Source organism: Macrobrachium rosenbergii, chromosome 8, assembly GCF_040412425.1.
Source record: "Macrobrachium rosenbergii isolate ZJJX-2024 chromosome 8, ASM4041242v1, whole genome shotgun sequence".
NCBI lineage: Eukaryota > Metazoa > Arthropoda > Malacostraca > Decapoda > Palaemonidae > Macrobrachium > Macrobrachium rosenbergii.
Genome location: NC_089748.1, coordinates 71,261,579 through 71,284,445, shown reverse-complemented (window position 1 = coordinate 71,284,445; position 22,867 = coordinate 71,261,579). Strand labels below are relative to the sequence as shown.

At 44.2% G+C, this 22,867-nt stretch overlaps 1 protein-coding gene across 5 annotated transcripts in view; it reads right to left on the bottom strand.

Annotated features, from left to right (window-relative positions):
- Spt20 overlaps nt 1–22,867 on the bottom strand; it is a 256,861-nt gene that overhangs the window by 133,361 nt on the left and 100,633 nt on the right. For all 5 annotated transcript variants that reach the window (XM_067107975.1, XM_067107974.1, XM_067107976.1 and 2 more), the window contains exon 11: nt 3,140–3,256. In XM_067107975.1, the coding sequence (XP_066964076.1) occupies nt 3,140–3,256 (117 nt within the window). The remainder of the gene's footprint in view (nt 1–3,139; nt 3,257–22,867) is intronic.

Sequence of the window (22,867 nt, the reverse complement as noted above, 5' to 3'; positions counted from 1 at the left end):
GTATACAGTCCATGAGTAGTGCATGGGCTTGTATCGGCACCTCTCTCGTTGGGACTTTTGACATTGGGAATCTCTATAGGATAAGGTTCCGTGTTTTTGTAGTTCACCTTTTTCCATACACACGACTCCATCTAGTGGAGCTCGCTCTGGGGTAGTAACTCCAGCATTTCATTTAGCTTTTCTGGTATCTAGCAACGGAATTACCTAGAAATAAGTGCTGAATGGACTATTTCACCGGGTGACACGGGCCCCTCTCCAGAAATAGATTTTTCCTTTGTCAAAATCCTTTTTCTCTTGATTCCATCATAATACAAGCTTTACGTATTTGTCTTTTTAATGGCGTGAAAACAGCATTTATCAGCATGAAAACAGCTGTAATATGTGTTCTTTCATGCCCAGTTGTTTTGATTAAAATACTTCTCTCCAATTTTATTTACAGTTGAGTTTCACCCATGTTGCTGATGCACAATAATTTATAATCATTAGCAGCTTGAACATTGTTTTCTCAGCTTCAGCTACAACTTGCAGCTTAAATTTAGTAGTATATTTCCTTGCCGATCTTTTATCCATACCGAATAAGGGTATAATGTGAAAATATATCAGTCCTATTCTACTTAACGTCATTTGTAACATAACTTCAGTTTTTTTTTACTACTGTACAATGGTTGAAATACAAGCCAAATGGTTGCTGTTATCTGATTCGATTAGCAAAACAACAGTTTCTTGTTCAGTTGTTTATGGCTGTATGCATTTACTCAAGAGCAAAGTGTTACTAACAATGCTTTTATCATTCTCTTTTACTTTTTGAACTAAAAGATGAGATAAAGAGATGGAGGAAAAGAAGTTGGTCTATTGTAATTTGGTCTCTCTTGTTGTCTGATTGTATGCTGCTGCCTGAGCCCGTGCGAAATTTTAATATGTTTTGTAAATATTGTCGTATCAGTATTAGCTGCTTACCCCGTCGCAAAATTAAATTATCGTAAGGCGAATTATCGTAACTTGAGCACTACCAGTACTTAATTCCTTATTGGTCTAACCCAAGTAAAATAAATCACAATCCACACAAGAAACTTTGTACAGGTAGTCGTCGACTTACGACGGCATTAGGTTCTGACAGAGCAGTCGGAAGTCGATCTCGTCGTAAGTCGACCAACCACATATGTACATGTATTCTGTACCTACCGTATATTATCCATCATATATCCTAAGTATGACTAGCCTACATATACATTTTATATTATCCAAAAAATGTGCATGTATAGTACCTATTTTACGTTTAGCATATGAAATCTTATCATGCTTGAACTCCTTGATTAATACTTACTTTTATTACTGTATTTAACATTTTTATTGAAATGCGCATTCAAACCATCTGTCTGGTCTGTTTACATTTTTTCTTATCCGCCATTTGCATTGCCAATCGCTATTACACATATGACGTATTATTTATTTTTTGTTTATTTATAGGTTTGAATTAAATACATACCGTATTTGATTATAAGACGCACTTTTAACAAAAAATGGCCTAAAAATCCCCCTTTATCCTATGTTTATAATGTAGGCTCAAAATTTAGAATTTTGGCCGAAATTATACATGAAACGTCACGTAGATGTTGTAGCCTAGCGTAAATTCGGTGTTATCCTAATAACCTATTAAAAATAAAGTTTATTATAATTATTTATCATTATCACACTTACCATCACCGCAATTACTACTGCTAGTATTATAATCAATATCTCGTTGTTATTATCGATATATTTTCATTAAAATGTTAATATCATTATCGTTGTCTGCTGCGGATCGCCACATTCCACATTTATAGATATAAACAACGTGTGCTGCCACCTATTGGTGATTATCTCAGAGCTTTACGGATAACAAGGTTTCGTTCAGTTGGTAGTTGACAATTCCTGCTAATATTCTCTTTACGCATAACAACATGGCTTCGATCAATTGGTGGTTGACAATTCCTGCTACCATTCTCTTTAGGCATAATAACAAGGCTTCGTTAAGTTGATACTTCGTAACTCATGCTAGCATTCTCTTTTAAGAATAATAACATGGCTTTGTTCAGTTGCTCACGAGACTCGAGCTGTTACATAGGAAACATTTTTATTTATTGAATTTTACCCCTTGATTGCATACTTTTATAATATATAATGGATATATATAACATATATATTACCGTAGGTAACATCTTTATTAATGTTTTTTGTTGATTCTGCGGTAAGAAACAATGTTTACAAATGAATGTGTTGCGATCTATTTGGTAAACCTATGAGGTAGCTTTCAGCAGCAGATGAAACATTCGATCGTAGTAAATGGCTGATTGTATAATACATATTTTGATAAATATAAATATGGTAAATAACCGTTATTAATGTTTTTGTTGATTCTGTTGGTAAGAAACAATATGCATATGATAACCTAATACTACAGTTTTTACTTACCAAAATCATATGAGCATAGGCTAGAAACCTTATTTTTTCCTCAGTGTCCTGCTGAAATTGGGGTGCGTCCTATGCAGACATGCGTATTATAAGCCATCAAATACGGTAATTTGTTATTACCTTTAATTTATTTGCAAAAAATAGAAATACAAATTACATTACAAAAATATGAATCTTTACCATTTTTGAACGACACAAACACACTATGCTGCCGAAAGCTGAGCATCTCTCGGATATGAGCTGCCAGTAGCGGGAAAAAGTATAAATCGATTTTCGACGTATTTTAGCAAAATATAAAATTAAATATTATTATATATATTATATTGTCGTTTCAAATCACGTAAAAAGTCGGTTAGTCGTAAGTCGCATAGGTCGTAAGTCGACGACTACCTGTATACAATATTGATACCTTTTTGGAGGCTATTTTTTATAAGCATATTTTTTATATTATTATATGTAAAGGATACATTTATATTAAACAATTTTAAAAAAGGTCTTAAAATTTGAATCCAATAAAATGTGGCAAACAAAGGGTGTTTGAGGACACTTCTTTTCTTTCCAATTTTTCTTAGAAGTTGACAACTCTGCTCAAAGAAATAAGACAAAATAAACTATTAAAACTAATTTCCTTTTGCATCAAGTTTTCAGTTTGCCATCAAAAACTGTGATAAGTATGTCCTATACTTACATTTGATACTATGATAACATTGGGCTGGGACATGGAGGTGGTTACTGGAGAAGAAGCGACTCCTGAGGCATTCCCTGCTGCGGCTGCTGCTGCAGCTGCAGCCACTACAGCTGCTTGCTAAAATGATAAAGCATTTATGTATAAATAAAAGAGAATGCTTTCAGGCTAACTTAACATATACATGTAATTAAAACCCAACTCAATCTTTTATCAAATCACATCTCATAACAGGCCACTTTTGTGGTCATGAAATGGTTAGGACATTACCAATGACTGAAATGAAATGAAGACGAAAAAATGTCAAGTCGCTATTACATATGTCCTGAAAAATCCCCAGGCCCCAAGCAGTGAACCATGTGTTAGCAAGTTGAGGCTGGGAGGAGGGAACTCATAAGCATGCAATTTCTTTTAAAAATTACAGTTGTTTCTCAACAAACCCATTACTTGTAATTGGCCAGAATTACAATTTGGTCTAGAAGGATCACATCTCTGAAAAAATTCCAGATGAGTTAACTGGCCTGTAGAACCTGCTTGAAAGCACATTGGGGTGATTCAAAAGATAAAAACTCTTGTTTTTAATCCATAAATGAAGTTGAAGAAAAATCCATAATGTTCATAAATTAACTGTAGAAGCCAGGGAAATACCTGGATTACCTGCTAACAGCTGCCAATGGGTCCACTGATTATGGATCAATCTACTTGCTGTCCCATTCCTGAGAACAAACTCATAAACAGCAAGACACTGTACCTTCACATGACTGCCAAGAACATGCATTTATATCCAAATTATACTCAGAGTAGAGGAATCAAAAGAGATTCAGTCTCATGGACAAAGACTGTACTAATTTGTTTGCCAAGAGAAGAAATCCTCTCACCGATTCTGTCAAGACGACAGCTTATTTTCTGCTGCTAGAGTGGATACAATGTGCAACTCTTATTTTCAGTAAGTGTAAGTAATAAACATGACATTTTTATAATAAATTAAGCTTTCATAATAAAACTAATATTGTAATACTTACCTGAACACCTGAATTTGCCCTTAATTCCACTAGCCAGAACAACTCTCAATTACCAATCCACTATTGGGAATTTTAACAGCCAGCGTTACTAACGCTGCAGGTAAAATCTTGTCACTTGAGCTACCATAACAAACGGTTGGCAACGCTGACACAGGTGTGTGCCGACACTCCCACTTTCGTCAACTGCTTTATTCAAGGTCAAAATTGATGTGGGGAAAGGAGGGTGGGAATCATTCAGGTGTTCAGTTAAGTATTACAATATTAGTTTTATTATGAAAACTTCATATTGCAATACACTCCCTCAACACCTGAATTCATCCGATTAACAACATTTAGAGGAGGGGGGATCAATTCTATTGCACACCTTTTGACAACAGCAGAGATGGTAGCTCACCAATCTGCTCTGCATAAAATATCCGTTTAGTCATACACTCATCATATCAATCAATGCTTTCAGTGAAGAGACATGTTGGAGAGTACTTTGATTGACAGTCGGGTCAGTACTCTTGGTCTGTTGGCCTCCCATGTGGCTCTTCAGAACCTCTCATGTATGGAGGAGAAAGAGGCAAAATGCAGAGCCGCTGGCCCTCCGGGAGAACCATCCAGTTTGTGGCCCACTCCCTTTTTACAACCGCAGAGATGGCAACTTACCGATCTGCTCCACATAGGATAATTATTTAGTTATACACTCACCTTATCAATCGATGCTTTTGGTGATGAGACATGCTGGAGAGTACTTTGATCACCCGTCATGTCCGTACTGTCTCAGTCCGTCGTCCCCCCATGTGGTTCTTCAGAACCTCTCAGGTACGGAGGAGTATGGTGAACCTCCCATGTGGCTATTCATAGCCTCTCATGTATGGAGGGAAATGAAGCAGTGTGCTGAGCCGCTGATCCTTTGGATAAGGCCTGACGATCGATGAGCAAAGAAGTATCTCAGTGCCGACGAAATAGCCTAGCCTACTAGAGCACCCCCTTGGACTCTCGTAGGGAAACTATCAAAGACTAAGAAACTTAAAACGTACTAAACCTAAGTTCATGTGATTATACTATAACTGCTGCCTAAGAATTCTAAAGACTAAAAGGAGTTCCTCTATCTGGTTAACCTAAGAATCTCCTCACTAAGCGAATACCACCACAGCTAAATGAACGCACCCTAGATAATAGACTTCACCACTACACGTGGACTAAGAGAATAACTCTCCAAACCTCTGCACTAAGCAAATACCACCTCAGCTAAATGAACGCACCTTAGATAGTAGACTTCGCTGCTACACGCTATGAGGTGAATTGAACGTCTCTTAAATAAAGAAAGTAAACACTGAGACGGACTTCCAAGTAGCCGCCTCCAGAATAGACGGCACTGAATAATTCCTTAGAAAGGAAGATGAAGTGGACATACTCTGAATACTGTGTGGTCGGGGAAATACAGAGCTGAAGACGACGACAACCCTGAGAAGCCTGGGAAATCACCTCCCTCTGAAAGTAACAAATCACATTCTTTGACAGCGGACGGGAAGGATTCCGCTGAGAGACAAGAAGTGTGTGCGGAAGTGGACGGAGTTTCCCAACCTTTGATAATAGACTTTAATGCTCGCACCGGACATAAAGATATCTCCGCTGGATCGTCGGTAACGAACACTTGCAGATAAAGAACTTTAAATGAGCGAGGCAGAGTTTTAACCACCGACTCTGTCTTCGTCACAAATTCCGGAAGACAGACAATTATGTATCATTTCTCGCATAGGAACCCAACCTAGAAACTGCCTGAAGCTCGCCCAACCCTTTAGCTGAAGCTAAAGCCGTAAGAAAAAGCAACTTCTCAGTCAGTGTCTTAATGTTATAGCTTCAATGGGTTCAAAGGCAGGGGAACGCAAGGAAAATATTGAAGTACTTCTGACAAGTCCCACGGAGGGGCCTGAGTTGGCAAGGCAGGATGCTCAATCTTAAAAGAACATAATAAATCATTGATTATCTTACTACTTGATATTTGAGGAAGGTGGAAACTAATTGTACCGCTAATCGTTGAGTGGTGGTCAGCAATAGCCGAATACGAAAGACCCTTGACTTTCCGAAGGAATAAAAGAAAATCAGCTATTTTGGCTATGGAAGGTCTAGAGATGGAATGACCTTCCTTACGACACTAACTTCTATACCTTGTCCAACTGAACCTGGTAAGGTTTACGGGTTGATTTTCTCAAGCTAAAAGAAAACTATCTAGACACAGCTTTAGGGAGTCCGGACTGTCTAGCAGCTCTCTCTACAGTCGCCCTGCAACTAGGCACAGCATGCGAGGGTTTGGAAAATAATTGTGAGAATGCCGTCGTCTGAGAAGAAGTTTCGCATGGGTAGGGACATCAGAACTTCCGTAGGGAGCTCTAGGAGTTTCGGAAACCAAGCGTGTTATGGTGAGCAGGGAGCTATTAGTCATAGACATCTTGACACTCTCCCACAATTTCCTTATTACCTGATGAATGAGACCAGAAGGAAGAAAGGCATACACCTGCAAGTGATTCCAATCAGTTGCTGGCCACTTCTGGAGAACCTTGACATATTACTTCCAGAGCCAAAGTCCACTCTCCCCCCAAAATACCTGACGGGAGCGACTTACCAAATCGGCCAGTACGTTGAGACTCCCTGATTTAAATTGGGGAAGAAGAGACACTTTTCGTTCTTTGCACCCTCTCAGGACTCTATGTGCTATAGTATTGAGTTCTGTTGAGTCTCTTCCCCCTTGAGTTCTTCAGATACGACACGGCAATTAGGCTGTCGCTAAACATAGCCACTACTCTGTTGCACACTAGGACTGAAAACAACTGAGGGCTTCGTTTACAGCCTTGATTTCCTGAAGATTTATTGACTCCTCTCATCCCTGAACCCCCCCAGAGGCCCAAGGCCTGGGTTTCCTCCAAGGTTGTTCCCAACCTTGATCTGAGGCATCTGTGTACAGATGAACGCCAGGAAGAGGGGAGTCGATAGGCCTTCCCGGTGTCAGATGCACTTCTTCTGACCACCACAGACGATCCAACAGGCAAGAATCGTTCCCGACTATAACTCTGTTCTCGTTGTGGAAGTCCCAGCGATTCCTGAGACATACCTGAAGAGAGCACATCTGATGATGAGACCCTGGAATTAAAGAGAGAGAGAAACATTCTCCCTAAGAGGGTTTTCCAAGCTGGTACCAGCCATTCCCTGCTGGACAGGAACCCTTCTACCTGCTGAAGGACCAACTGGATCCTCTCCAGGGTTGTGAAAACCCTCAAAGGAAGAGAGAGAATCCTCCTACCTGGATAGGTTAAAAATTCCATAAGAATTCTCTCGCTCTTACTAGCTCCTCTAGAGAGGAGGCAAGGATCAACCAATCATCTAGATACCTCAACACTCTGTACCCTCGACGATGCATAATTGCTGACACCGGAGACATGAGTTAGAAGTAACCATGTTCGTCATACTGGCTACGTCGTCATCCTTGAACAAGAATTAGCTAAGGCTAATGGTGTTCTAAGCAATCCTTCTTATGAACGTCCGGTACTGAGGGGGAAGATGACCAAGATAGAAATTTCAACTTTCCTGCTCCAAACATCGTAGACGAAGCCAAAGCATTCGCCTGGTGAGCTACACCCCTCGAGATAAATTTGTCAAACTGCAAACAGCCACAGATCCGAAGGGACACAGCTGTCACTCTTTAGAACCCCATTACAATAAATCTGACAGCATCCAAAGAGAGGGCGCAAGAACCTCAGTCTGACTGCGCAACACATCCTCCAAGCACCTGCTTCCCTAAGAGAAGTCCCGATGAGCCGAGACATCACCCAAGACTTAGAAAGGATTGCCTCAACTGATTAGTTGAATGGCAACCTGACACCTACCGAAGGGTTACCTCGAACTGCGTAAATCGTCCTACGTGGAGAGAGAAGAGAAGAGTCCTTTCTATTAGAAGCCACTACTAATGCTAAATGTCTGCCTCCTCCAAAGCCTGTCTAACCCAATCGAACCAAACCTGCCAACACGAAAAAGAGCCAGGAGCTGGCTTGGTGTCATAAAAAGCCTAAAAAAAAAAAAAGACTGAATTGACTAAATCGGGAGGTCCGGAGCGCTTGCTTGAGGGTACGAAGAAGTAACATACTCAAGCATGCGCCCGTAATCGTTACTGTTGGCAAGAGGAAATTCTAAGTCTGCCAGAATCTCCTGCACCTCTGGATAAGAATCCCGTTCCGCAATGTCCGAATGGTCTAAGACCAACAAAGGAGGAGGCACTGAACGAAGCCCGGACAACGATGAAGAGTCCACAAGTGGACCACCCTAACCAGAATGCTGTGCACCCAAACCTTATCAGGTACCCGGAGCTGAATCCGCATAGTTGAACCCGCCGGGAAGAAGAGAAGGCTGACCAAGAAAAAAAACCTGGAGCCGATTCCCCATTATTACCAAGGGGAAGATGAGTGAGAGTAGCCAAACCTACATTGCTAAACCCTGGGGGAGGATGCGCAAACGAAACTGCTTGCGGAGGGACGGAAGAAGATGAAGAAGGAGGGAGAATGAAAGAGGTAGAAGCTACCCTTCGAGTCACCACCACGGAAAATGCAGGCGATGAAAGCCGCAGACCGCTCGAAGAAGGTACCGCAAGCCCTGCCAAAACCGCGGAGCGCAAACCCGAACTGGAAGTGACAGGCAAACCCTGTGAAATACCTGATACTACCAGAACAGCTGCTTGAAGCGGAAGCAAGGGGTTGCACATACCCGAAGGGATGGAACATGAGATGCCTTCAGCCAAATTCTGTCGAAACTGCGTTTTCACCTGTCCGGAAGCTCCTCCTACTAGAGAAGACTGTACTGAGGAAGGAAAGGCAGGAGGCAGAGGAATAGCAGACCCATAAAAAAAAAAGTTACCTGAAAGGAGGAAAGCCAAAGTCGAAGAGGGAGGGAAAATGGAAGATGCGGAAGCCGCAGGAAAGACTGGAGCAGAAGAAGAGGCTGAAAAGGAGACTGAAAAAGGAGCAACAGAGAATGTGGGAGCAGGAGATGAAGCGAGAGATAACCCAGAAGAAAACTTAGAACAAAAAGGGCAGAAGGTACACCGAATCCGGCCTCCTCTCAATGATCCTGAAACATATCCGACATGAATTCTAGACACATACTCTCTAATGTTACAGAAACCATTCGAAAAATAACCTCTCACCATAGGTCTGTACACGTCGAAAGACCCAGCAAATCTGCCTTATATTCTGCCACATCCAATTGCAGGTTCCGCAAACTACTTTTAGAAGCCGAAAGGACACACCAGAATCTGCCTTACTGGATGGAGGAGTAGAAAACACAGGGAAGGGGGAAACTACAGTAGGAGATTCAGAAACAGTCGAAAGTGAGTTAGGAGCAAAAGCAGAAGGATTCTGCACCACCATAACTGAAACATTGACTTGAGACTGAGCCAGACTGAAAAGAGGCGATGAAGGCAAAACTCTTGCTAGAGCACATAAACCACTCGAACTCGAAACCGGAACCCGTCAAGGAGAACGACTCTGCACCCTTAATATCTTCTCCTCACTACCTAACCCAAACCTGTCCTCCTTTATCACACCTAGATCTTGATCCTGACTAACATTACCAATATTAAATTTATAATACTACAAGGCAAGGAGTGGGGGGGGGGAAATCCTTCACTGCCTGCTCCGTGCCAAGGGGGTCGGCAGACCCTACCCACTTGGAGGCTTGCGGTTCTGCCATTACCCTCAGCACCTGTTAGGGATGGTTCTGGAACAGGCAGGGGAGCTGAAAAGGAAGAAGGATTAGACATCCTAACATTACTACTATCCCTACCTGAGAAAAGTTCAAGATGACTAGCTATTAAATTTTCCATACTACTTGCAATTCTATCCTCTATCTGTTTGACTACCTTTGAACTCGCTAAATTCATCAACTGATCTGTAGCAGAAGCCTGAGATACTTGAGGCAACGAGAATCTGACCGACTTCTGCCGCCCTTACTAGCCAAAGACTTGCAATGACGAATATAATCCTCCATCTCTTGTGCTTCCAATTGGAACATTCATTGCAATGAGTCTGCACATCACACTTAACCTTCCTACATACCTGACAGAATGTCTATCGTGTCTCAAGGTACTCATCCGTCTTTGGCAGGAAGAAGAAGCGATGAGCTTCAGCACCCCAAGTCGTGGGGGCAGTCGAGGTTGACGTCAAAGCCGAAGGCGCGGTATTAGAAGGTGAGAGAGTCCATGATGACCAATTGAGACCGGGAACCAGCGAGTCCAATTCTAAAAGATGTTCTACATCAAAGATATCCAGAAAATCCAGAAGAAACAGGTAAACACAATCCAGGTCTTCACTAGAGGTCCAAAATACAAAGAGAAGTTGGGCAATAGGATTAAAATTTCGCACTGCAGAAGGAGACAAACTTCCAGCAGCGTGAACAAAATGCAATTGACGAAAGTGGGAGTGTTGGCGCACACCTGTGTCAGCGTTGACACCCGTTTGTTATGGTAGCTCAAGTGACAAGATTTTACCTGCAGCGTTGGTAACGCTGCCTGTTAAAATTCCCAATAGTGGATTGCTAATTGAGAGTTGTTCGGGCTAGTGGGATTAAGGGCGAATTCAGGTGTTCAGGAGTGTACTGCAATATAAAGTTTTAGATATACTTACCCAGTAATTACATAGCTATTAGTTTCATTAACTGACAGTTTAAAATTTTGAAATTGCGGGTCACACTAATTTGTTCTGGTTTTGGCGAAGTGCCCCGTCCACTTTCGGGTGTAAGAAGAGGCAACATAGCAAAGAGCTTCATTTTGTTTATGCCCTTATGTCCAAGTGAGGGGAGGTGGGTGGGCTCCGACCATGTAATTACTGGGTAAGTATATATAAAACTATTTTATTATAAAAATGTCATTTTTATATAAGTAACTTACCCAGTAATTAAATAGCTGATTCCAACAATGAATGGAGATGGGAATGTTGAACATATATACCCCAAAACATTATTAATAGTAATAAGTTTGAGAATAGAAAATTGCTAACACAGAATCAATGTTGTTGAACCTTACTTGATAAGAGAGCTGCTACAGGTAGATACTGCCTCTGGTTGGCGCTCATCTTATCCAGCAGAGGCGAGGCAGTAAAGCCTTGAGGGCCTACTACTACAGTGGGTGCTTTGTAGTGATGAACTAATTTCTGAGGGCTAGCAAAGTACAACAAGATGCCCCTGTCCAGGATGCAGTACCACACAAAATAACCAGAGTAAATAGTCACCACAACCACCAAAGACCAAATTAAAAACACCAATACCAACCATAAAACCAAAAGACTGGAGGGTACTCCAAGTACATACAGTAGTACTCCCAGGCTCCCCAAAAAAATCGACATCCTAATCAAGGCAAAGAGATTAAAGAAAGGACAGTGCTTTCTACGTTTCCTCCCCCAACACCACACCAGCCACATAAAGCGGACCCAAGGTACTACACTGATTGTAAGTAGTCCCGATATCCCTTAAGTAATGCGATGCAAACACCGACTTGCACGTGAGGGATAAATTACGCATAAACACCAAAGACGTAGCGACCGCTCTTATCTCATGGGGCTTTACCTTGCAAGAAGAGGGGGAGTCTCCGCTCACCATGGAATGTGCTTCCGAAATCAAGTTTCTGAGAAAAAATGCCAGGGCATTCTTAGACAAGGGTCGAGAGGGATATTTCACAGAACAACAAAGGTTCCTTGAGGTACCACGAATGTCCTTCGTTCTGTGAAGATAAAACTTAAGGGCCCTTACTGGACAGAGAGTTCTTTCTTCTTCAGACGGCCCTACTATCTTGGACAAGCTTTTGATTGTAAAATAACGCGGCCATGGATTCGATGGCGATTTGTTCTTAGCTAAAAATTCTAGGGAGAAGGAGCAAACTGCATTCCCCTGAGAAAATCTGATATTTCTGTCCAAAGTATGGATTTCACTGGATCTTTTGGCAGTGGCCAAGGTGACCAGAAAAAGTTTCCCTGGTTAGATCCCTTAAAGAGACAGATTGCATGGGCTCAAAATGTGAACTGGACAGCCACTTAAGTACCACATCTAAGTTCCAGGACAGCAAAGGTTTTTCTTTAAGCCTTGTGGTATCAAAGGACTTAATAAGGTTGGACAAATCCTGGTTAGGCGATAAGTCCATTCTTTTATGGCGGAAAACTGAGCTAAGCATAGCTCTGTAGCCTTTAATGGTAGAGGTGGAAAGTCCTTTAGTGGAGCGTAGGAACAGAAGAAAGTCCGCTATTTCTACTACAGAGGTATCAGAAGAGGACGCGTTATTTTGTCTGCACCGGGACCTGAAGATGGACCAATTACCCTGGTAGACATTATCTGAAGACTGTCTTCTACAATTCGCAATCACGTCTGCAGATGCTCTTGAAAAGCCCTTCTTTCGGAGTGGTCGCTTAACAGTTTGAATCATGTTAGGGCCAGAGAAGACAGGTTTTGGTGGAACTGCCGGAAGTGAGGTTGCCTGAGACTGAGGCAGCAGTCTCGGGAAGTCCCAAAGAAGTTCTAGTAGATCCGGGAACCACTCTTTTGCTGACCAGAAGGGGGCTATCAAAATCATGGACAGGTTTTGATGAGACCAGAATTTGTTGATGACTTGTCTCATTAAACTGAATGGGGGAAAGGCACATACACAACTTTGTTCGACCAATCCTGCAACACTGCATCGGTTGCCCATGCCAAGGGATCTGGTACTGGTGAGCAGAAGAGAGGAAGTCGGTGATTCCTGGAGGATGCGAATAAATCTATCATGGGTTTCCCCCTAAGCTTCCATAGATCCAGACAAACTAACGGGTCTCATGTCCATTCTGTGGGAAGGATCTGTCTTTGATGGCTCAATTTATCCATGAGAACCTTGAGTCTCCCCTAGATTAAACACATTGTCACTTGAGTGTCGTTCTGGTGTAACCAAAGAAGAAAACCCCTTGCCACTTCATACAGGGATAAAGAGTGGGTTCCCCCTTGTTTCTTGATGTACACCAGTGCTGTCATGCTGTCTGAATGCACTGCTACTGTCCACCCCCAAATTTCTGAAGTGAAGCACTGTAGGCCCAGAAATATCGCCTGTAATTCTTTTATGTTGATGTGCCAGTTTTGCTGTTCCTGAGACCAGGTACCTGACACTTCTTTTAACCCCAAAAGAGCTCCCCAACCCAGGTTCGACGCATCTGAAAAGAACTCTACGCTAGGGTTCAGAGGTTGAAGAGATTTCCCTTCTGATAGTCTCTTCCTGGAATTCCACCAATGAAGGTCCTCCTTGATTTCCACTGTTATCAGGAACACAAACGAGTCCAGAAACTTTTTCCTGTTCCAGCTGCCTTTGAGGAAGAATTGGAGAGGTCTTAGATGAAGTCTTCCCAGAGTGACGAATTGTTCCATGGACGAGAGGGTACCTAGAAGACTCATCCATTGATTGGCTGAGAAAAAGTTTAGATCCAGAAATTCTTCCACTGTCTGGAGACACTTTCCTATTCTCTTTGGGACTGGAAAAACCCGAAAATCCTTAGAGTTGACCACCATTCCTAAACAAGGAATCTCCTGAGAAGGCGTCAGGAGAGACTTGTCCCGACTGATGAGAAGGCCCAATTCTTGGGCGAAGAGAAGAGTCATGCGAATGTCCTCCGTACATTGAGCTTTCGAGCAGGAACGTAGTAACCAGTTGTCTAGATATAGGGAGATCTTTATCCCCATCAAATGAAGCCATTTCGCTAGGGGAGCCAATACCCTGGTGAACACTTGTGGTGCTGTTAAGAGACTGAAGCACAGAGCCCGAAATTGGAACACCTTGTCCTGAAACACAAACCTGAGGTGCTTTCTCGAAGTCGGATGTACTGGGATGTGAAAGTATGCATCCTGCATGTCGATGGACGCCATCCAATCTCCCTGGTGAATGGATGCAAGGACTGGTTGGTTTGTTTCCATCTTGAATGTTGTCTTTTTGACAAAGACATTTAGAGCACTTACGTCCAAAATGGGTCTCCAGCTCCCCGATGACTTGGGTACCACAAAGAGACGGTTGTAAAATCCTGGAGAATGAATGTCCTCTCCTAACTCTATGGCCTCTTTCTGAACAAGGGACTCGACCTCTAGTAAGAGAGCAGCAAATCTCTCTGAGCCTGGAGAGTAAGCTGTCAATTCAACAGGCTTGCGGATTAAAGGAGGTTTGTTCAAAAAGGGGATAGTGTAGCCCTCCTTCAGGACAGACACTATCCAGGATTCCGCTCCCTTTTGTTCCCACCATTCCCAAAAGTGAAGGAGCCACGCTCCTACCTGAGTACTGAGGACCATGGCTTCATTTCTTGGAGGAAGACTTGAAGGAGGACTTCTTGATGGAATGCTGTGGGAAAAAGGCATATGTTCTTGTTCTAGTATGTGATCTAGAACAGGAGCTCTGAAAGGGGGTAGGTTGCAGCGGAGACAAAGATCTGGGAGGAAGAGTCAAAGAATCCTTGGGGCGTCTCACAGATTGGGAGAGCAGGTCCTGAGTGTTCTTTTTCTGCAGGTCAGAGGCAATGTCCAGTACTATAGCCTGGGGAAAAAGATGCATCTCATCTAACGGGGAGAAGAGGAGGACCAATCTCTGAGACGGAGTGATGCCTTTCAAAGTAAAAGAACACCAAAGCTCTCATTTCTTAAGCACACCCATGGCCTACAGACTAGCTAACTCCTGTGTACTATAGTGAACGCCCATGTCAATACAGGAAAGTACTCCTAAGAGATCTGAAAAGATTTCTTGAGGTAACAAGGAGCACTCTCTAAGCTTGTGTGCTAGAGCACCCACCGCCCAGTCTAGGAAGCTCATCACTTTGAAAACCTTAAAAATATTCTTGAGAGGGTGCTCAAGTTCCGAGGCTGAAAACATAACTATGGCTGAGGAGAAAGCTGATCTCCTAGACGAGTCGATAAGGCCGGAGGAGTCTCCCTGAGAAGAGGCAGAGACTCCCATGGAAGGAGCTTCTCCGGTCGCATAACACCTGCAGCTCGATCTGGACAACTTGGAAGGTGGGAAGCAAAGAACTGCTTTGCCTTGTTCCCTCTTCTCAGAAAACCACCCTTCTACTTCATACAGTGCCTTCTTCACCGAAGAGGAAAGAACCAATTTCAGTAATCTCGAAGAACTGACTGAGGGGGCTCCCATAAAGAAAGTCGAAGCAGGAGCGGAGGGAGTAGCTGGCAAAAAGAAGCTTGGAAAAGTCACTAGCATGAAACTCAACAACTCAGAGTACGCCGACAAAGGAGCATCTTGATCTGGAACAACCTCTTCCTCAGAAGAGACAGGAGAAAGCAATAAGTCCGCTGTCGTCTGAGCTGTAGGAGGAGCCTTCTGAAGCAAACTGACAATATTATCCAGTTTGCTCTGAGTCGGGTCAACTGAAGGGGGAACAATGTCCGAGACAACACTACTACGAAGCTCAGGGGGTGCTGTAGAGACGGGAGCCAGTGGCGAAACCTGTTGGCAAACGGGCACAAGTGGGCACTCAACCGCAAATGGGAGCTCGCGCGTTTCGACCCTAGTTACTGGCTGCTTGGGCACTGATTGTAGAGATGAAGGTGCTGGGTGCGCAACTCCTGATGAAGTAGTTCCTTTATTCGATGAAGAACGTCTCCGCGCCATAGGGTGCTTCGACGCCAATTTACGACCATCGTCAGAAGAAGCAGAAGAGAATTGTTCCAGGCTATCCCAATGACTACACGATGGGCTCGCTGAATCCTTGCCCTTCTTACAAGGAACAGAAGAAATCTCAAAAACCACTGCACTCCTTTTCAGCGGGAGTGACTTGTCCGCATTGCACCGTGCTTGCCTGGGACTAAAATCCTTGGAGCTGGAGGACATAAAGTGAGCACTCACTTGAAGGCCTTTCCAATGGCATTTGGTTGCTATCTGGGATTCATCAACAGACTGAACCGAGGGGGCGACTACTCGGAGGCAGACCCCACCGACCTCCCTTAGGCTGCCAGTTTGACTCCTCCCAGGTGCTGGGGAGTATGTCAGGGACCTTGGCTTAAGAGAATTGGCGGGCCGAACAGCCACCTCCTCCACTACCACTGCACTTGCACTGGGCGCCACAGGGCGCTCTGACTCATTCTTATCCATTAGACATTTTCACTTTCACCGATGACGCTAATTTAGCAATCGATTGCAAAATTAACTCAAAGTGAGTGTCGATTTTCGATTCCAGACTGACGATGGTGTTGGGATCGGAAACATGAGAGCCAGGTAAAGGAGAGGGTTGCACAGGTGGAGGAGATGGAATAGGATCCTAAGAAATTACAGGTGCAATTGCATCCCACTTAGTGGGTGAATCCTGACTAGCTAAAGCTTTACTAGATTCCCTAGCAATAGCTTTCCTCTTCTTAAGATGCGAAATGATATTTTCATAATAAAATAAATTTTTGAACATACTTACCTGGTAGTTATATATATAGCTTAAGTCCCTGACGTCACGGCAGAATTTCAAAACTCGCGGCAATCGCCGATAGGTCTGTCAGGTGGTCCACCTATGCGCCCTCTATCCAGGTATCTGGAACCACACCAGGTATTCCTCAGATCTTCCATGCCTCTCGTCTCTAGAGGGGAGGAGGGTGGAAATTAATTATATATAACTACCAGGTAAGTATGTTCAAAAATTTATTTTATTATGAAAATATCATTTTTAAACATCTGACTTAACTGGTAGTTATATATATAGCTGATTGACACCTCTGGTGGAGGGTCAGAGACAGCCAGTATCGTTGGAATTGACAAAATTAAAATTGTAAAACCAACTCGAGGTTCCTACCTGTTAAGGATACAGATTTCGAAGTTTTCCTGCCTCATTCTGTCTGCATTCCTTAAAAGATCCAGCGATCCACCCAGGGGGCTGAAAATCTCTAGGGGCTGTCAACCGGTGTATAACCTCTATGTGACTAGACCTCCTTAAAATATACCCTTGTTCCGGGCGCTAGTAAGGAACACAAACGACCACCTGACCGAATAACACAACGAACTAACAAAAAGCAAAACATTTGCTAATGATTGCGGAAGACTGCGTCCAGCCTTCGCACACAACCATAAAAATTTCTCCATTTCAAGAAAAGGAGAAAAGGGTATAGGTTTATGGTACAGCGGGGGTATATCCTTCACCCACTACTGAATTAGCCGCTACAAATGGGCCGAGAGTGTAGCGGTCTTCACATACGGTCTGAACCTGTTTGAGGTAATGCGAGGCAAACACTGACTTGCTTCTCCAAAAAGTCGCGTCTAAGATACTTTGTAAGGATCTATTCTGTTTAAAAGCCACCGAGGTTGCTACTGCTCTAACCTCGTGCGTCTTAACTTTAAGAATCTGTAGATCAGTTTCATTAAATTCTGAATGGGCTTCTCTTATCAATAGCCTGATAAAGTAAGATAACGCATTCTTAGACATGGGTAACGAGGGTTTCTTGACTGAACACCACAGTACTTCTGACTTACCTCCTAATTCCTTAGTCCTTTCCAGGTATGACTTCAGAGCTCTTACGGGGCACAGGAGTCTCTCTATTTCTGTACCTGTGATATACGACAGGTTCGGGATCTCAAACGTTTTGGGCCAGGGTCGAGATGGAATCTCATTCTTTGCGAGGAACCCAAGTTGCAAAGAACAAATCGCTTTGCCTTGTCTAAAGCCCACGGTCTTGCTGAAGGCATGAACCTCACTTACTCTTTTAGCTGTGGCCAAACTGATCAGAAACAGAGTTTTTAGGGTAAGATCCTTAAATGATGCCTTATGTAAGGGTTCAAACCTATTTCCCATAAGAAATTTGACGACATCTAAGTTCCAAGCTGGTGAATCCTGGCCTTTCTCTTTAATGGTCTCGAAGGATCTGATAAGGTCCTGGAGATCCTTATTGTTGGAAAGGTCTAAGTTTCTGTGTCTAAAAACAGCAGTTAACATACTCCTATATCCCTTAATTGTGGAAATAGAAAAGTTAAGTTCCCTTCTAAGGAGGAGAAGGAAGTCTGCTATTTGAGTTACAGAGGTACTGGAAGAGGAAATAGAATTTTCCTGCACCATCCTCTAAATACTTCCCACTTGGATTGATATACCTTGATTGTTGATGACCTCCTTGCTCTTGCAATTGCGTCAGCTGCCTCCCTGAAAAGCCTTTAGCTCTTGCAAGTTTTTTGATAGTCTGAAGGCAGTCATTTGTAGAACTTGGAAGTTTTGGTGATATCTTTCCAAGTGGGGTTGTTTGAGTAGATCTATTCTGACAGGTAGTCTTTCGGGGTGTCCACCATCCATTCCAGTACCTCTGTGAACCATTCCTTTGTAGGCCAGTAAGGAACCACTAGGGTCATCCTGGTCCCCTCATGTGAGCTCTGAACTTCTGCAAAACTTTGTGAATAACTTTGAATGGGGAAAGCATACACGTCTAAGTTGGACCAATCCAGCAGAAAAGCGTCTATGTGAACCGCCGGGATCTGGAATGGGAGAACAGTAAGCTTCCAACTTCCTCGTTTGAGCTGTGGCGAAGAGGTCTATGCAAGTCGGCCCCAAATCCGCCACAGGCTCTTGCAGGCGTCCTGGTGAAGCATCCACTCTGTCGACAGAATTTGATTCCTTCTGCTCAGCATGTCTGCCCTCACATTCTTTTCGCCTTGAATAAAGTGGGTAACCAGAGTAACATCTTTCTCCTTTGCCCAAAGAAGGAGTTTTTTGGCGGTCTCTTATAGAGAGTAGGAGTGAGTGCCTCCTTGATTCTTGATGTAGGCCAACGCCGTCGTATTGTCGGAGTTGACCTGAACTACTTTTTTCTCCACAAGGCATTCGAATTCTATCAGAGCCAGAAGGATAGCAGTCAGTTCCTTCTGGTTGATGTGCCACTCTATCTGATCTCTGGTCCAAGAGCCCGAGACTTCCATCTTTCCCAGTGTTGCTCCCCACCCGAGTCCGGCGTCGGAGAACAAAACTAGGTCTGGGTCCTCTGATGCAAGGAAAGTCCCTCTTGAAGTTTTGGGGATCGTTCCACCATTGTAGGTAATGTCTTATTTGTTGTGAAATGGGAATACACTTTGTTTCTAATTCCTTGTCTTTGTCCCAGTTCCGATTCAGATGGAACTGTAACGGACGAAGGTTCAGTCTTCCTAATGAGACAAACTGCTCTAGAGAGGAAAGGGTCCCCAGCAGACTCATCCATTCCCTCACCGAGCAAGTTCGTCTCTTTAGGAATTTCTGAAGTTTTTCTAAAGCTTGTTCCATCCTTGATATTGACGGAAAAACCCGAAAAGCTTGACTCTGAATCCTCATCCCAAGGTACTGAATCTCTTGGGATGGGATCAGCTGAGACTTCGTTTTGTTTATAAGGAGTCCTAGATTCTCCAATAATAGAAGAGTCGTCTGAAGATCCTCCAGGCAGCGAGTGTAGGAAGGAGCTCTGAGGAGCCAGTCGTCCAGATATAGGGAGACACTGATGCCTCTTGTGTGAAGCATTCCAGCTACGTTTTTCATTAGTCTCGTGAAAATCTGAGGAGCGGTACTTAGGCCGAAACATGGGGCTCGAAATTGGAAAGTTTCTCCCCTGTGCACAAACCTCAGGTATTTCCTGGAGCTCGGGTGAATGGGAATATGGAAATACGCATCTTGAAGATCCATAGACACCATCCAATCGTGTTGTCTGACTGCTGCTAGAACGGATTTGGTTGTTTCCATCGTGAATCTTGTCTTTTGAACAAACACGTTGAGAGCGCTCACGTCTAGCACCGGTCTCCATCCCCCCGAACTTTTGGGAACCAGGAACAATCGATTGTAAAAACCTGGAGATTCTGGGTCCAGAACTTTTTCTATAGCCTGTTTTTGCAGCAGCAGAACAAACTGCTGTTGCAGAGCGTCCGCTTTTATTTTCGTTGGGAGTGGCGAAAGGTCTACCGGCCTTGTAGCTAAAGGTGGCTTCCTGAGGAAAGGGATCTTGTACCCCTCCTTGATTAATTGAACGGACCATGGATCCGCTCCTCTCCTCTCCCATTCCAGCCAGAAGTGTGTTAGTCTGGCTCCAACCGCTGTCTGAAGGAGAGTCTTCTCAGACTCTGCTTCTCCCTTGTCTATGGTTTCTTCTCGTAGATCTTTTGATCGTACAGCTTGAATTCCTTCTACTGAGGGTTCTACCTCGAAAGGGCAGAATTACAGGAGCTTCTATAATTTTCTGAGAAGCGAAGCTAGAAGGTAGAACTTTCTTTGCAGTTTTGGTGATTAGATCTTGTGTTGTTTTTGAGTTAAAGCTGAGGATACCTCCTTCACTAATTCCTGAGGAAAAGATGCGTCTAAAGAGGGGCATAAAGAAGTTCTGCCTTTTGGATGGGCGTAACTCCATTGGCAAGAAAAAGAGCAGAGATGTGCCCTTTTCTTCAAGACTCCCATGAGAGAAGAGAGCTGCCAGTTCGTTGGCTCGATCTCTGAGAGCCTTGTCCATGCAGGACATAACATGAATAAGATCTTTGGTGTCTGAATCTAATAAGGTCTCAGTCTTTTTCCCCAAAGCTCCCAGAGTCCAATCCAGGAAATTGAAGACTTCGAAAGCTCTGAAAATTCCCTTAAGGATGTGATCCATCTCGAAGGAGACCAGAAGACCTTGGATTTACCCATAGCAATTCTGCGAGAAGCGTCGACCAGAGAAGAGAAGTCCCCTGGGAAGAGGCAGGAACTCCCAGGCCGGGAGCTTCTCGGTCTCATACCAAATGCTAGACCTCGATGTAAGTCTAGCTGGAGGAAAAGAGAACACTGTTCGTCCTTGATCCTTTTGGAGTTCATCCATTCTTCCATAACTCTCAAGGCTCGCTTGGAGGAGCGAGACATGATCATTTTAGTGAAAATAGTCTTCTTTGGAGTTTTCCGAGGGTAAATTCGAGGGAGGAGAACGGGGGGTGGCTGGCACGAAGTTGTCCGGAAAAAGCTCCGTAAACACTTTCATCAACTTCTTCAAGTCTGAGGAAGGAAGTTGAGATTCTTGTTCCTCTTCGTTGGAAACTTTCTCGAGGAGAACATCTGGAGAGGGAGGAAGATCGTCGTTGCCTTCCGCTTCCTCCGAATGCTGTACGGAAACCGAAGTAGCGGCGTCCTGTTTACTAGCTGCTGCTTCCAAAACAAGAGAATCCTCGACCAAAACGTCCTGTAGACAACGGTCTTGACGCTTGGTATCCTGACGCCCAACTGCACGAATATCCTGGCGTCCAGTATCATGACGCTTGGCGTCCAACTTCGTGACGCCTGGCATCCCGGCGTCCAGATTCTTGACGTCCGGCGTCCTGGCGTCCAAGCTCTTGACGCCTGGCGTCCTGGCGTCCATCCTCTTGCACAACTCGGGCGTCCTGGCGTCCAGACTTCTGACGATCGTTATCCCGTCCAACCTTAAGGTCACTTGAGAGCTGGCCGCCTGTGCGACATCTGTCAAAAGCTTCCTCAGGTTGACGAGAACTGATTGAGGCCCCTTGATTAGGAGAAACATTCTTCCCACGTTCGCTGTCTCGCCGCCCCTTGAAGTCACTTGAGCACTGGCCGCCTGTGCGACATCGGGCAAAAGTTTCCTCAGGGCGACGAACAGCCAAAGGAGGGGAAAATTTATCCGTCTTTTCTGCAGGCTGGCAAGCTTGCATAAGGGAAGAAAGTTTCTGGTGCATATCTTTCAGCAGAGACCATTGTGGAGCTTCCTTCTGCGGATGACCGACTGGAGAAGCCGCAAGATCTAACGAGCCCTCAACTAATTGAACAGGTTGAGGAGAGTGCTCTGGGGACGATTCCCAATTCGAAGGAGGGGGAGCGTGAACAGAAGAAAGAAAAGCGTCCGACGTCTTCTTGCTGCCAGGCGTCCTGGTTGAGACTGGCAATTTACGCCTGCACTTGGAGGAGAGCTACCTTCAGAACTGAAAGGGAAGCGTTCGGACTGCTCCAATGGCTACCCGGAGCTTGAGAAGACTCCAAACGGCGTCCTTCAACATAGGGAGCTTCCTCTTGAGTGGTCTAGATTCGAGGCCCGGCGCCAGCCCCATTTGGGAACTGCGTCATCAGAAGACGAAGAGCACATATTAACCTCGCCTTTCCTATGGCGAGGGTGAGCGTCCTGGGAGCGTCAACAGGAACACTCGAGGGGACGACCGCTCGGGAGCTAAAATCTCTCGCCTCCCTTCGCCTGTCGACTTTCCTTCTCCCAGGGTTGGGGAGCTTGGAAGAGGTCTAGGGCTAGGAGCACGACAGATTGAGCGGTCGCACCCTCCACTGCACTTGCACTAACTTTATCACCAACACTTGCACTTTCAAGATCTCTCATGTTAGACCACAATTTATCTCTGTCTTGAGCGAGGGATTCAACACGTTGGCCAAGGGCTTGAATGGCCGCCATCATATCCTTGAGAGATGGGTCTTTACCTGAATCAGTAGGGGGATCAGGAACTACCACTACAGGGGAATGATCAGAAGGTTCATTAGTTTGGGGCAAAGAATTATCAAAATCCTGGCTACCCTTGGAAGAGCAAGAAAAAGTACTCTTGGCTCTTCTGAGCCGGTCCCTTTCAAGTTTCCTTACGTAGCGGTTATACTCAATCCACTCCCTTTCAGAAAGACCCAAGCACTCATCGCATCTATCACCTAGCTCACACCTCTTGCCCCTACATTTCATACATACCGAACGAGGATCTAAAGAGGCTTTAGCAAGCCGAGTCTTACACCCCCTA